This window comes from Perca fluviatilis, chromosome 4, assembly GCF_010015445.1.
Source record: "Perca fluviatilis chromosome 4, GENO_Pfluv_1.0, whole genome shotgun sequence".
Taxonomy (NCBI): Eukaryota; Metazoa; Chordata; class Actinopteri; order Perciformes; family Percidae; genus Perca; species Perca fluviatilis.
Genome location: NC_053115.1, coordinates 27364610 through 27378730, shown reverse-complemented (window position 1 = coordinate 27378730; position 14121 = coordinate 27364610). Strand labels below are relative to the sequence as shown.

General features: G+C 38.8%; 1 protein-coding gene across 9 annotated transcripts; it reads right to left on the bottom strand.

Moving 5' to 3' along the window:
* Positions 1-409: 409 nt before the first annotated feature.
* Positions 410-14031, bottom strand: pfkfb2b (6-phosphofructo-2-kinase/fructose-2,6-biphosphatase 2b). Of its 9 annotated transcripts, none has more exons than XM_039797702.1 (16): positions 13758-14031; positions 13262-13409; positions 12535-12660; positions 11231-11327; positions 8574-8640; positions 8305-8376; positions 7766-7822; positions 7493-7617; positions 6864-7071; positions 6417-6563; positions 4399-4503; positions 4159-4288; positions 3946-4008; positions 3787-3851; positions 2820-3158; positions 410-1511 (listed from the first exon to the last, which is right to left on the bottom strand). In XM_039797702.1, exons 2-15 carry the CDS (start codon positions 13344-13346, stop codon positions 2865-2867), a joined length of 1641 nt encoding a protein of 546 aa, XP_039653636.1. In that variant the 5' UTR covers positions 13347-13409; positions 13758-14031; the 3' UTR covers positions 410-1511; positions 2820-2864. The 9 variants fall into 9 exon arrangements, with proteins under 9 accessions (XP_039653636.1, XP_039653637.1, XP_039653640.1 ...); XM_039797703.1 differs by having other exon boundaries at positions 2991-3158; XM_039797706.1 differs by lacking the exon at positions 2820-3158.
* Between the last annotated feature and the right edge of the window lie 90 nt (positions 14032-14121).

The window sequence follows — 14121 nt, the reverse complement described above, 5'->3', positions numbered from 1 at the left end:
TGTATTTTGCTATTATAAGTTTCTATTATTGAAGTTTATTTAGCCCAATTACATTGTATGTATTCAGTATTACATAAATATTCTTTTTTCTCTGAACCATTATGTTGAGTAGGTTTGCATGTTTGCAATGTGTGTATGTTTGATTATTTTTTGAAGGAAGTATTGGTGTTTTTGTATATGTTCATTTTGTATATGCAGGGGTGAATCCTTAAATTATGACATGCCAGTATAACAGAAAATAACTATGTGTGGAAGTGAAAAATCACAAAGGTCTAAATTCCTTATAGTAAGTGTTGTAGTGGATGCCAATTTATGAGAATACAGACAGTAAACCCCAGGAACAGGCTTTAAGAGAATAATAACACATTTAATCTGTTAATTAGGCTGAAACAAGTCATCACATGCTGCAAAGATTTGAGCAAATCTTTATCAACAACACAAATGACAGTCAGAGAGTGAAACTTTCCCTACAGTGAAACGGTCTATTATTAAGTAAAATTAAAGGATGTTTGAATATGGCTGATGTAAAAAAAAATTTAATGAGTAAAGATACATTTGCATAAAGCAATTAAAACAGTATAACATAAACACAAAAGTCAGGAAATAGACAGAATATCATCAACATGTTATGTTTTGGTTGCACATAACCCCTTCCTATAGAATATACAGGCAAAAAGAACAATAGATTAACAGATGGACATTTAGGATTTAGTGTACATTGTGACAGATAACACCAGTCTAATACATTAGGTATTTAAATGGCAGCTTGTGACAGAAAAGTAAGTTTCTTTATCTGCTGCAGTATGTCCAGCAAAGTGGTGTATTTATTTAACAATACATACAGCATGCAAAGCTTCCAAAACTTAAGAAAGAAACTCAGTTTATACAGAAATACAGTATTTTAATTTCCTTCAGAACTCAACAAGTACATTCTCTCAAATCTAAACCAATCAATAAAATAAGACATAAAAGATTATGGCTAGAAATACAGAATACAGTTAGAAATATATTTTATATAAATCACAACTACAGATTGTTTGCATGATAGATGAAAGAATATGTGTTATAAAAATATTTATATATACTTTATGACATGTTCTATTCGCACAAGTGAAAATTGGCTTTCATCATAATGACGCATAACTTGCTCTTGTTAAATTCATACAGAGAACCTAATTCTATCAATGTATTTAAAGTTCAGTAAGGCATTGTAGTATTTACAATGAGTTACATGCAGAAGTGTTTATGATGCTAATGATAAGGCTTCCAGTTCGAGGCCTCAGCATGCAGAGTAAAGTTAAACAGAGGTTGAGATAGACATGGCCAAAAAAATGACCTCATAATCCGACCATCACTTCTTAGAATGTGGTAAAGAAAAAAATCATGACTTAACCCAGAACTTTTTTCCCCCATTGTGCCATGAAGAAAGAGGCCATCATCTTCACTCAGAAGCGGACACAGCCACTCGTTTCTTCGGGGCTGTCAAAGTCGCTTCCTTCGCACAGGGACTCCTTCAAGAAAAAGATCATGTCACTTACAACAAATTAATGACTTACAGCAGCAAATCCTATTCAAGCTAACAGCTTCCCAGGGGGACCAGGAGTCTTAAAAATAAAAATAAAATTCACATTTTTCTTATCTTACCTGTAGTGCTATTCATCAGTCTAGATTGTTTTGGTGCGAGTTGCCCAATGTTGGGGATATCGGCTGTAGAAATGTCTGCCTTCTCTCCAATATAATGGAACCAGATGCTAGATGGCACTCGGTTTGTGGTGCTCAAAGCACCAAAAAAATAAATAAAAATAAAAACTTAACAGCAATGTCTCTTTCCAGAAATCCTGACCCGGTTACTCAATAATAATAATAATGCTATAATCCACATACCTGGTGAACAGTTTTCATTTTTAACCAAACTACACTAGAAGGTAAACATCTCTGAGGACGATATCGCCAACACTGGGCAACTCACACCAAAACAATCTACATGTATATTAATAAATAGAACTACGGAGCTATCATTAACTACTATCATCAAAGAGTTTTACTGAAGTTGATTAAATTGTTGCAGCCATTTATTAAACTACCACAGAATTAGTGTCTGATAGAGTGCTCTTGATAAGGCTGCTTAGAAGAACCAAAGCCGACAGCTTCTGTTCAAAGTGCAAAGGTGATTTGAGGTTAGAGAAATCCAAAGACTGAAAACCATAAAAATACACCGCTGTGACAACATATTGACATGGGTTACGATGACATGAGTTGAATTGTGGGAAAGAAAAATGAAGGGCTGGCTACATGTACTAAATCTCCAAAATACTCTCAGAAAACTGCTTCCTATCCAAGACTGTAAGACAGGTTTAGAAGAAAGAGAGAGATAGACAGAAATGTGGAGAGGGGCTGAAGCACTGTACCCACAAGGCAAGGCCAACAAATACACAACACAAATATGCATTTTTAAACATTATTTTTTTTGAAAGTTTGAAATGTGTCATTTGTGTGTTATCTCTAATTGTTCTCAAATGGGATTCCATTTTTAAAAAAGTGCAATCATCACTGTATATTTATGAAGGTTATGTCCAGCTAATAATGTACCCTTGTAACAAAATACAGTACAAAAAGTCTTGTGCAATGTTTGTGTGTCTTTTGTATCCCATAAAGGCTAAATCAAAAACGTAGACATGCTGTGCTGCATATTCAAGCCAGAGACAGCCCAGTGGTGAAGCAGCGGTCATGCAAACTTTGGAAACAGACCGATGCAACATAAAAAGAAGAGAGCAACCCATTTCAGATCTAAAAACATGCCCTGAGAGAGAAAGACATACATAGAGATGGATTCCATGAACGTCATTTTCAACACAGGCACTAAATCATCGAGAGGATCCAACACTGAGGCGAGGGAATGCCAGACACAGGGTTACAACTGTGGTGGGACATGACTGATTACAGCTGACGGTGACTGATTTAGAGGGGGAGCCTGTAACTCTGGCACTAACTTGGCTTTGCCGTCCCTCTGGCATCAGAGCTGATGGGGTGGGGGCGAGCGGTAGCCAGGGCTGGTTGCCCGCGCTGTAGAGCCTGGGACGCTTGACCTGGTCGTGACTGGACAAGGGAGTGTAACTATTCCGCCGATGTATGAGAGCAGAGCCCCTCGGGATTTTATCCTGGTAGGAGATGAAATACCGCAAGTGTTAAGGAAAAAAGATCAGGGAACATACAAACAGCTGGGGACGGACATCTGACACAGCCAAGCAAACTAGCCTTCCTCTCCACATGGATCCACAGAAGCCGTTTTAAGTGACAGACGCCGTTTCAATCACGTTATTCCACCACACAAGATAACACATTATTGAACTGTAATAGTGAAGGGACTAATAGTTCAAATACAGCAGTCTTTCACAAAGTATACATAATCTTAATATCAGGATGCAAACCAGAGCAATAGTAATGATTAGATCAGCCAAGCAAGGTAGCACGATCAGCCACTGCCTCCATCACAGTAAAATAACACCAAATTAAAACTGACTTAATTATTTGGCTCAAGCCAGACAACAATTTGCCAACATAACAATACAGGCATAAAGAAAAGGGAGTCAAGGCAGCAAAGCCTCACACAGGGGATGAAGTGCACTGAACTAGCAGACACAACAAACAGCAAGCCTATTAGACTTGGATTAGATGTTGAGATCTGCTGATAATTTGCATATATGATCACATTTGAAGCTTTAATTCAACAATACTGAATGCACATTTATGCAACAATGTGTTTCAGCTCGATTCAGAGCGACTTACAAGAGGCCTGTCTCGATGAGTGTTTACTGACTCCACATTAAGATAAAACATTTCCACTTTACAACCTAGAAGATAAAAGACAGAATACATTTAAATAATGCATGCATATTATTAGAGTTATGCTATGGTGCAACACAGGGAGCTAAGGTAAAGACCTACCATATGCAACAGGGGTTAGCTTGAGTATTGTGTGCAGTGGACATTTCATGTATGGTAGATCTTCTATGGGATGAAGAAGAGAGTATATGAAATGTTATCATCTGCTGGTGTGATGTAGTATGTGTATATTGTGTGTTGTGTGTGTGTGTGTGTGTGTGTGTGTGTGTGTGTGTGTGTGGTGTGTGTGTGTGTGTACACTTGTGCTTATCTGACCTGCACTCTTGTCCAGGAAGTAAGCTAGCAGACAGCGCATCACAGCCTGGTGGCAGATGACCAACACGTTGCCCTGTCTCTCCAACTCCATGATAACCGGCTCCAAACGTTGAACTAAATCTTGGTAGGACTGGAAAAAGAGAAGAGACTATTTAAACCTTAAAACTGCAGAAGGCCAAGCTTAAACAAGATGAATTCAGCTTATTGAAACTAAAGTATGGAAGGAGCATGTCAGGTGACCTCTCCTCCTGGGTAGCGATAGTGGTACTTGTCCTGGTCCCTCAAAGCAAACTCCTCTGGGAATGTGTTCTCGATCATCTCATAAGTCATCTCCTCACACACACCCTGGACAAGGAGAACAGAGCATTTGTCTAAATGTTTAATTTTGCTACCGAGAAAACATGACTGCAGGATTTTAAAAGTAGATTATATAAAGAAAAATAGCAGCGGTATCTTTTGAAAGAAGAATGTCAGTTTCACATGTAGTAAGAGCAGAGTGATTGTGGTTGTTTCTTCTCTGGATGCTTGAAAAGCAGTGTTGGGAGCAACACCCTACAAAGTAACGCGTTTGTAGTAACGCGCTACAAAGTGACGCTACAAAGTGACGCTACAAAGTGACGCTACAAAGTGACGCTACAAAGTGACGCTACAAAGTGACGCTACAAAGTGACGCTACAAAGTGACGCTACAAAGTGACGCGTTACTGTAATTCCACTACTTTTAGCGGTAACAAGCATGTAACGAAATATTTTTTTTAATCAAGTAATGCAATCACAATTACTGAAATTTAAATGAGTTTGTTACTTGCGTTACTCTCTTTTGTGAAAAATGAACACAGATAGGCCTTCTTTAGCTGCATCTGATCTAACGTCACAGGACCTTATGGTGGCGCAATGACACACCAGTCGAACAATGAGTATTAAACCACAGCATGGCTGATAGTGCGGATAGAATAAGCTTTCTCTCCTGGAAGTATGGACATTACTTTTTCGCTAGTCGAAATTAAAGACAAAAATGTAGTGGTGAGTTGTCAATTATGTGCAGGTGTAAAGAACCTATCCACATCTAAGAGTAGCAATTCAAATCTTATGAAGCACCTGTTGAAGCAACACGCTTCGACAAAGCTAGTAGCGAAAGAGCCCAGCTCTACGGATGCTGAAGGCGCCACTCCACGCAACAACCAAAGCTAGATTTTACACGGACTGCAGTGCAGCCGATAAGCCAGACAGAGCTGAATAAATTGATTGCAAGGTATGTTGTCGATGACATGCATCCTCTGTCAACTGCTTGATTTGAAGGCCTGTTGCCCTGTTGATTACAATAAATAGGTGTAAAAATTATGTTTATTGTGTTTGACTGTTCATATTTACATTTAAAAAGCAGTAACTTAAAAGTTACTTTCCCTAGTAACTAATTACTTTTGATATACAGTAATTGTTAAGTAATTCAATTACTTTTAAAAGAAGTAACTAGTAACTGTAACTAATTAGTAATTTTCAGTAACTTGCCCAACACTGTTGAAAAGGAGCAAAAGCACTGAAATGCTTTGTGGCTGTTTAACTTATACTTCTACACCGAAGCCTTTTTTCCTTTTGTATTGTGCGGTGATGGAATGTAACTGAGTAACTTCACTCAAGTACTGTAGTAAGTTTGATTTTCTTTCCCTGCCACTTTCTACTTCTACTCCACTACATTTTAGAGGGAAATATTGTACTTTTTACTCCACTACAAATATCGGACATCAGTTACTTTACAAATTCAAATTGTTGCATACAAAACATACAAAGAGCTTATAAAATATGACGTGTTGTCCTAAATTAAACTATCCAACAAGTACAGTTGAAAAGGTTAGTTGTTTGATTGTTTAGTCGACAGAAAATGAATTGGCAAGAGGCCATTTTACTGCACTACTTTAATAACTACAGTTTTCCCATTAATACTTTTACTTAAAGTAATTAAGATTTTTTTCAGCACAAGACTTTTACTTGTAACAGAGTCACTTTTACCTAAAGCTGCAGTGGGTAGAATACAAAAAAAATCCAGAATTTGAAGTAGAGTGAGACCTCTTCCTGCAGCTCTCTCCTCTCTGTTGAACGGGCATATACAGTTAAGTAAATGATCTAAATACTTCCTTCCCCCATGGTATAGTGTTAGGTACTGTCAGGAAGCCCCCTTTCCCCAAAATACAGTTTCTATCTGAATCTGTAATGATTCATACAATTGTAAAATGTTGGAAGTTAGATGATGAGAATACTGACTGCATCAATCTCATTGAGTATCTTCCACTGTTCATAAGGGACACCCAGCTCCTCTGCTGTCTGGATGGTTCTTCTCAGTTGGCTCGTCCACACTTTCAAATCTGACAGTTTGTGCTCCTCAATGAAATCTCGCAGGGCATGGGCGAACTGGGATGTGAGAGAGACAGAGAGAGGTTTCCAAGCATCTGTCTGTTCATCATCTATCCATTATTAATTCCTTAATATTATGTATTCAAAGGTATTTCTAATTCACTAGATTCATTTTCTGTTGATAAAGACAAGAACATGGGAAATGGGAGAGGATTAAATGTGATAAAGGTTATGACTCAGGTGTTAAATACACCTTATCCCACTGAGCAGTCTCCCTGGAAGAGGCTTGTGATTGTTTTTTTTTGTTGTTTAGACACTGGCTTTGCAGTTCATAAAATGAGGATTATGAGAGAGAACCTGTTTCCCTCGAGGAGAAAGTTCAGAGTCTCCTCCGATACGGCCTTCAACGTTGTGGTTGCTCTCTCCATGCCGACACAGGTAGATGGAGTGAGAGTGCACGTGGATGTTCATGAGATAGTAGACAATCTTGCTCTGGATGTAGTCCTGCACCCGGTTCACCAGAAAACGCCGACCCACGTTCATCACCTTGATGAAAGATAGGTCCCTGCAGGTGGATTCATGATTGAATGAGTCAAATGGTTGTTTACTGACACCATCTAGTGTTTTCTTTCTGAACTGCAACTGTAATTCCACAAAATTATGTATGTACTGTATGTATGTATGCATGCATGTATTTATGGCTCAATGGTGTTTTAAGCCCCCAACGTTGACTTCAAGGCACCTAACCCTAACCTAATCCTAGTGCCTTTGTGACGTTGAAGGCTTAAAACGCCAAACACCGTATGTATGTATGTATGTATGTATGTATGTATGTATGTATGAAGCAAATAATTGTATTGCTTGTTTAAAAAACATTCCAAAGTAAGCTTTATATAAATAATCTCATAATGTTTTTTGAATGTAAACAGTATTAAATAATGTTTTAAAAAACATAAATAAAGCAGAAGGATCTCATCAGTCCTTACTTGTCGTAATCATCAGGATCTAATGGTTGGTAAGTAACCTTGTAGCACTCGATTCGTTTGAGGAAGTCATCCATTACTCTCTCTCTGTGTCTCTCAGGGTAGTCTGGACTGGACACTTTCACTTCCTGTTACAGGTATTCAGCACATTCAAACAATGTGAGCAAGCACAGCTGTTCTCACAGAACACTGTAGATAGTGTGAATAATAATAGATTATGGGTTTGAACCAGACAACAAGTCACAATCAAACCTCGTTGGTGACATGAGATCATACCAGAATATTAGCAGCAATGACCTCTGGGTCGTCACACACCGACTCCACAAAGAACACCTGTTGGAAAGAGGGCAGCCTACAGGGTCAACATGTGCAATAGCTTCCTGTAACTGTCCACAGACCAAACGCCATGTCACACAATCAGCCGCTTTATCGTCAGAGATAAAAGGCACCTTGGGAATGAAGGATAGTTTTTATCATTAAAATTCAAATAAAAAATAAAAAGAGATGAAATTACAAAGATTATTATTTTACTACACTACTGGGAATAATCAGGCCAAAATTAAACTTAAGAAGAAAAAGGAAATTTTAAATATTAAATGATTGGAAAATGGCAAAAATGAAAAAAGTGAAATTTAAATGGAAAAGCTCAAACTGAAAGCTTAAATTGAAAAGAACAAAACAGAAAATATTTTTGCATTTGCACTTTACCATTTGACATTTTACATTTTCAAATGATCATTTTATATTTTTAAATTTGCATGTAAAAATTAATGAATTACAAAATATAGACATATAATACATTTAGACAATCTTACCTTGAATGAATCCTTCACAAAAGCTAGAATGAGGTCTCGCCGTTCTCTTGTTGTGTTTGTTGCATCAAAAACCTAATAAAAGGAAAAATATTTGTCATATATAATGTAGGCGTTCTCTGGTAAAATGTTTGAAGGACAGTTTTGGCTTAAGGCTGTCTTAATGACTGATGTGTTTCTGTAACGGATATGTTTTCTAATTTTTGGAAACGAGACAACATTGAAACACAGACAGAGAGACAGATGAACAGAACGGCAGAGAGAGGACTCACCGCGATCTGACCTCCCTCCACCGACAGATACGCCTTCACATCCTTCAGAGCTACAAGAGCACACTGCCTGTGGTGGGGGGGGGGAAGAAAACATGGAAACAGTCCTCTCTAAGAGCCTCAATATGCTCTCATTCACTGAAACCCACAATCATTGAAATTTACATTGCATGTGTGTTGCCTATGATTTGTAAATGACATGGAAAATGGACTGTATTAATATAGCGCTTTTCTAGTCTTAACGACTACTCAAAGCACTTTTATGTAGTACAGGAACCATTCACAAACATTCATACACTGTGGCCGAGGCTGCCGTACAAGATGCTACCTGCTCATCAGATAAACAGTCACACACATACACACCGATGGTGCAGCATCGGGAGTGATTCGGTGTTCATCGTATTGCCAAAGGACACTTCGACATAGGACTGCAGGGCCAGGGATCAAACCACCAACCTTTCGATTGGTAGCCGACCGCTCTACCACCTCAGCCACAGCCACCCACAAATCAGAGTATTTAATAGCATAGTAAAGTAATACTAGTGGTCTGTTGTAGGTATCATATAGACCTTGATTCTCAGTGCTTTTCTAGTATTTGATTATTCTTTGTTTTCTTTCTTTTGCTCATCAGGTAGACTGGTAATCTATTTGTAGCATTTGTGCATTAAGAATATTGATGGTATTTGGGTTAAAAGATCAGTTATCTCAAACAAACAAATATTTTCCAAATCTCTCCTAATGGTTTCTAACCATGGAGACAGGTTAGGTTTTATGTGCCTAGGTTGTGATATACTGCATCTACCTCTGAGATTTCTGCTGCCACCCAAATAACAGTTTTAGAATTCATTCTATTTTATATTTGTGCTGCTCAAAGCAATGAAAAAATACATTTGGAAAACTTAGCCACAATATATTTTCAACAAACAATGTCTTTGTTACACCCTTGATATTTTATTGACCGTAGTGTTAGTTTTCATTAGGACTATTCTTTTTGGCATAAAAGTAATATTTTTTGGGGGGTTGATTTAGTCTACCTTGAGGGCAGATGGGTGGAATTTACTCAACAGAACAACACTAAAATTGTCCCATTGAGTTAAAGAAACAAATGGACACCTTGGGAAATATGCTAAGTCGTTTTCCTGAAAAGAGTTAGATGAGGAGATCGATACCACTCTTATTTAACGTCTGAGGAATAAAAAGCTACAGCCATGAGACAGTTAGCTTAGCTTAGCTTAGCATAAAAACTGGAAACAGGGAAAAAGGTAGACTGACTGAGATTTAGAGGTGCTGATAGTTGGATCTTGTTGCCTCTGGAGAAAGCTAGGCTAGCCGTTTCCCCTTGTCTCCAGTATTTATGCTAAGCCAATAGGCTGCTGGCAGTGGCCTTATATTTAAAAAAATAAATAAAAATTAAACCATTATATAAAACTTTATATTTAAACAGATGAGAATGGGGCGAAGAAGCGAAGAGGCTTATATCCCAACATGTCTAACAATCACTTAAACTCAATGTTGTGAATATGTTACATTCCATTCTGTAAAAAAAAAGAAAAAGCCTCTCTCATCTGTTTTGTGTCATAAATTGTAAAAGTGATTTCCTCCCTGAAGATTTATCTGTGTGAACCAACCTTGAACCAATCCTTCTTTCCTATGGAGCCTCTCTCCTATCTTTCTACTCTCATGTCATCTAAGCGAACGGAGCGATTGTTAAAATATGTATACCGTATATCCTTGTGTGTCTCATTAAACCTTTAGAACATTGTGAACTGAACGATGCTTTGGGTGACTTTGTTCTCCGAGCTTGCCACTGCTTTCAGAATCAACTCATAGAGTCAATTCAGAGGATAGGATACAAACCACAAAACGATCGTGGTCAGATTATTTCCTAACACTCAATGTGACAATTTAGATCTGGGACAATCTAGTGCTGTTTTGTTCAGTGTATCCCACCCATCTTTTAACCAATGCTCATCTAACTCTCGGCAACAAAGCAAAAAGGCGTATTTTACAAAATGACAAACTATTCCTTTAACCCCACACAGCTGGTACTTCCAATAGCAAAAAGAGAAACTCTTAACAGCTACTGTTTGACCCAGGTTAGACAGCCATGCAACACCCTGGATCCTGGCGGGTTTGTGTCAGCTTCAGAGTGACAGCAGCAGCTTGTTTAATATCTAGGTCATGATTTCAGCACTGGGACGCTGTCAAGAGCCTGTCGTATTTTAACGATAGCCATGAACGACAAACTCCATTTGAATTACCACTACTGGATAAGACCATGAAGGACAGAGAAATACAGTTATATTCTTTAAACTATATCTTCTTGGAGAAATCAGCAGTGATTTACAGTTGATGTTAATCCAAACGCAAGAATTTGGTAGTGATACTTTGTCAAGTGGTGTGTCTGTGTGTGCACATTAATTATAGATCAGTGCCAGTCTAAGGTAGTAAACACTGTGCTGACCCCGCCTGAACATTGACTGTTGGCCCAAAAACAGCTTAGTCACTGATGCAGCAGTGGAGACTGTAGAATACCAAACAGACCCATGGTGACTGGGGGAATGCTATATTCAGACATTAGAGATGTTACAGCTTCCTTTACTTATACTGTAGATAATGTCATCTGTAATGATGAGCACATTAGTTGAAGTGGAACTTACTTCCGTATTTTCATGGCTTCCTCATTGTCGTGGCGGAAGAAATCATAGGACTTATAAGCTCTGACAGCCTCTCTGCGGTATACGCCCAAGTTAAACACTGAAAAGTGAACAAATGACATTAACACTCTGCCCGCGCTGTACTTGTTTGAAGTCACAGATTGGGTAGTTTGTAAGTAATTACAATTATTTTGACTCACGTTATGCTAAATTTATTCTCCTATTCTGAGATACCCTTACATACACGTAGATGTACATGTCAAATGGGATGAGGGTTACTACCATAGACTGTATATTAATTGACAGCGCATGTGTGACGTCACCCATTGGTTTGTGGAGATCTGCTATCCGTCGTTGAGTTTGCCGTTACGGGCGCAGCCATCCTGGTTGCGGATGTTACGATTTTAGACGAGAGGGAGGAGTGAGGGAGGAGCCCTTACACTCTACGTTATATTACACACTTTCACTGGCCATCACATCATAGCCACGCCCTAAAACACCCCCCGCTTTATCGCCGATTTTAAAATCAACGAGACCATAAATCAAAAAATTAACATCAATCTGTGTTTCAGACGACTTGAAACTAGCGATTGAGACCATAAACTCATTATGAAAATGTTTACTGAGGTAATAAATCAAGTGAGAAGTGGATCACTTTCTCATAGACTTCTACAGAAACTGAACTCCTTTTGCAACCGCATGTGTCGCCCCCTGCTGGAAATCAGATAGAATGCAGGTTTAAAGGTACTTCCGCATTTGCAGCACTTCGCCGAACTGGATGCGTTGTCTATTAATATACAGTTTATGGTTACTACATACAAATTATATGAAACAGGGGCGGGGCTAGAAGGGGGGCACAGGGAATATGATTGCCCCCTCCCCCCAATCCATTGAGTGCTGTCAATCTGACAATTGCGATTTCCATTGGATCAGAGTACTGTCACTTGGCTGCCAATCTTCCCAGCCCTTATGACTCATTAATGTTTCCATGATGACTATCCAAAATTCTGATATAATAGAACCAGCATTGGAATTGATTTTTTTTTTTTTTTTTTTTTTTTTTAAAGTGGCAGACTGAGCTTATAGAAAATGTGTATTGTATTCGGGTATACAATAAAAAAAAAAGAAAACAAGTGAAATTAGTAATGAATGTAATGTTTTATTCAGCAGAAATAGACGGTGTTGTTCTATCCTATCCAATATTTCTAAGCAGATTTTCTATGCTGTATTCTGATAAAATGTCCCCATGTACAGTCAAGATAAATTGAAAGACACTTAAAAAGGTGTTCTCACATGTCATGTACTACCTTTAGTTGGGACTCCGATCCAGTTGAGGTAGCGCGTGAGTTTCTTTGACATGTAAGTCTTTCCTCTTGCAGGCAGGCCGATCATTACGATCACCGTTGGAGAATTTGTCATATAGGAGGCCCATGCTACACAGAGAACAGGCTATACATTTGTCAAGCACATTAATAGTAACCCTACACAGCTGTATAATGTCTGACCCTTCAATGTTAATCACCTACACGATAAATGCTGCATAACAGGCAGACAGATTACGTAAAATAGATATCAAATTTCTTGGAAAATTATTTTTAAAATAAATGAAAAGTGCCTTTTGTTGCCATCCTTGCAGGGTTAAGGCAATATAATAACTAGGCCATGTGTGTAATGGACAAACATAATTATCTCTTTAAAAGCAATTATCAGTGGACTGCATGGGATCAAAGACAGGATATGAAGAAATTAGAAAAAAAACTCCTGGGAGAGATAGGCAATTTTCTCAAGGACATGGAAACCACAGGTGTCACTCTTTTCTTTTTCACCTACAGAGATTACATTTGTCATTTGTCTTTCTTGTGTTGGAGTCTAAATGAAGGGGCTGCAGTGTCCCAGAGAGTTGATTTAGAAACTACTTGTGAATTCAATCCAGAGTGAACAATAAAAGGTGTTTCACTTAAGTGCACCTGTAGACTAGAGCAGTCATGCAGAAAAGCTTGTTCATATCTAATTATTGTGGGAGACTTTACTTACAGCATTTCTTCTCTTTCATTCTCAGGTCTGTTTTCTTGGCTTCTACTGAGTTTGCAGAGCCATTGTCTATGTGAGTGCTCGACATGTTGAAAGTCTAGTTGGAGTCCAAATCAGCTCTCTTTTTCAGAAGGAGATTGTCCAAGCTGGTCTGAAACAGAGGAGTCAGATAAACGGTATACACATGTATTAGCGTACTTTCATGAATTTCTGATCTTGCACACAAAGCTATGGATTCTCTAAAAATACCTGTAAAACCTGTTATGGGTAAGGCTTTATGTATCGTAGGCTAACATCAACCAGAAGATTGCGCTGCCACATCATAAAAGAAAATGAATCCGCTTGGCTAAACGCATTGTATTTACAAAGCCGCAGATGAGCAAGCAATGATTTCCTCTCCGACCGGGGTGACAAAGTTCATGAGACACTAACTCCGACATGAAAATGTGTCTTCTTCTTTCTAGCAGCATCATATTCGGTTGGTTTATTTATTCTTTACCTGGTCGGTAAGAAAATAAGGAGTCCCGCTGGGCAGCAAGCCTCTGCGGACGCCGTTGAACACGGTCGGCACGGGGATGTCACGGTCTGCCGGACCGAGAGTTTGCGAACGCCGCTGCGGCCGAAGGAGCCAGTCTGTCGGCCTGTCCTTGGTGCCGAGGTGCTTCGTCGGCCGGCTGGTGTCCTTCCAAGCTGTAGGTGTACCTCTACGTCATATTCCTCTCCGCCCCCGCCCCATTACCGTAACGTTGATAATAGATAATATGTCAACGCACAGCCTAGGATGACTAACTCAAAACACAGTAAGGGCTCTGAAGAGGATGCGGTGCAAGCCAGCATTAAAGAGAAGCATTACAAAACAGATC

What these genes read in the sequence shown, in the direction of transcription:
- pfkfb2b (XM_039797702.1), bottom strand. Translation starts at nt 13,346, where the DNA reads ATGTCGAGCACTCACATAGACAATGGCTCTGCAAACTCAGTAGAAGCC. An exon ending in TCATTGCTGCTAATATTCTG is followed by an intron (nt 7,618 to 7,765) that starts GTATGATCTCAT and finishes TACCTGTAACAG; the next exon opens with GAAGTGAAAGTGTCCAGTCC. An exon ending in TTTCTCCTCGAGGGAAACAG is followed by an intron (nt 6,564 to 6,863) that starts GTTCTCTCTCAT and finishes CTCACATCCCAG; the next exon opens with TTCGCCCATGCCCTGCGAGA.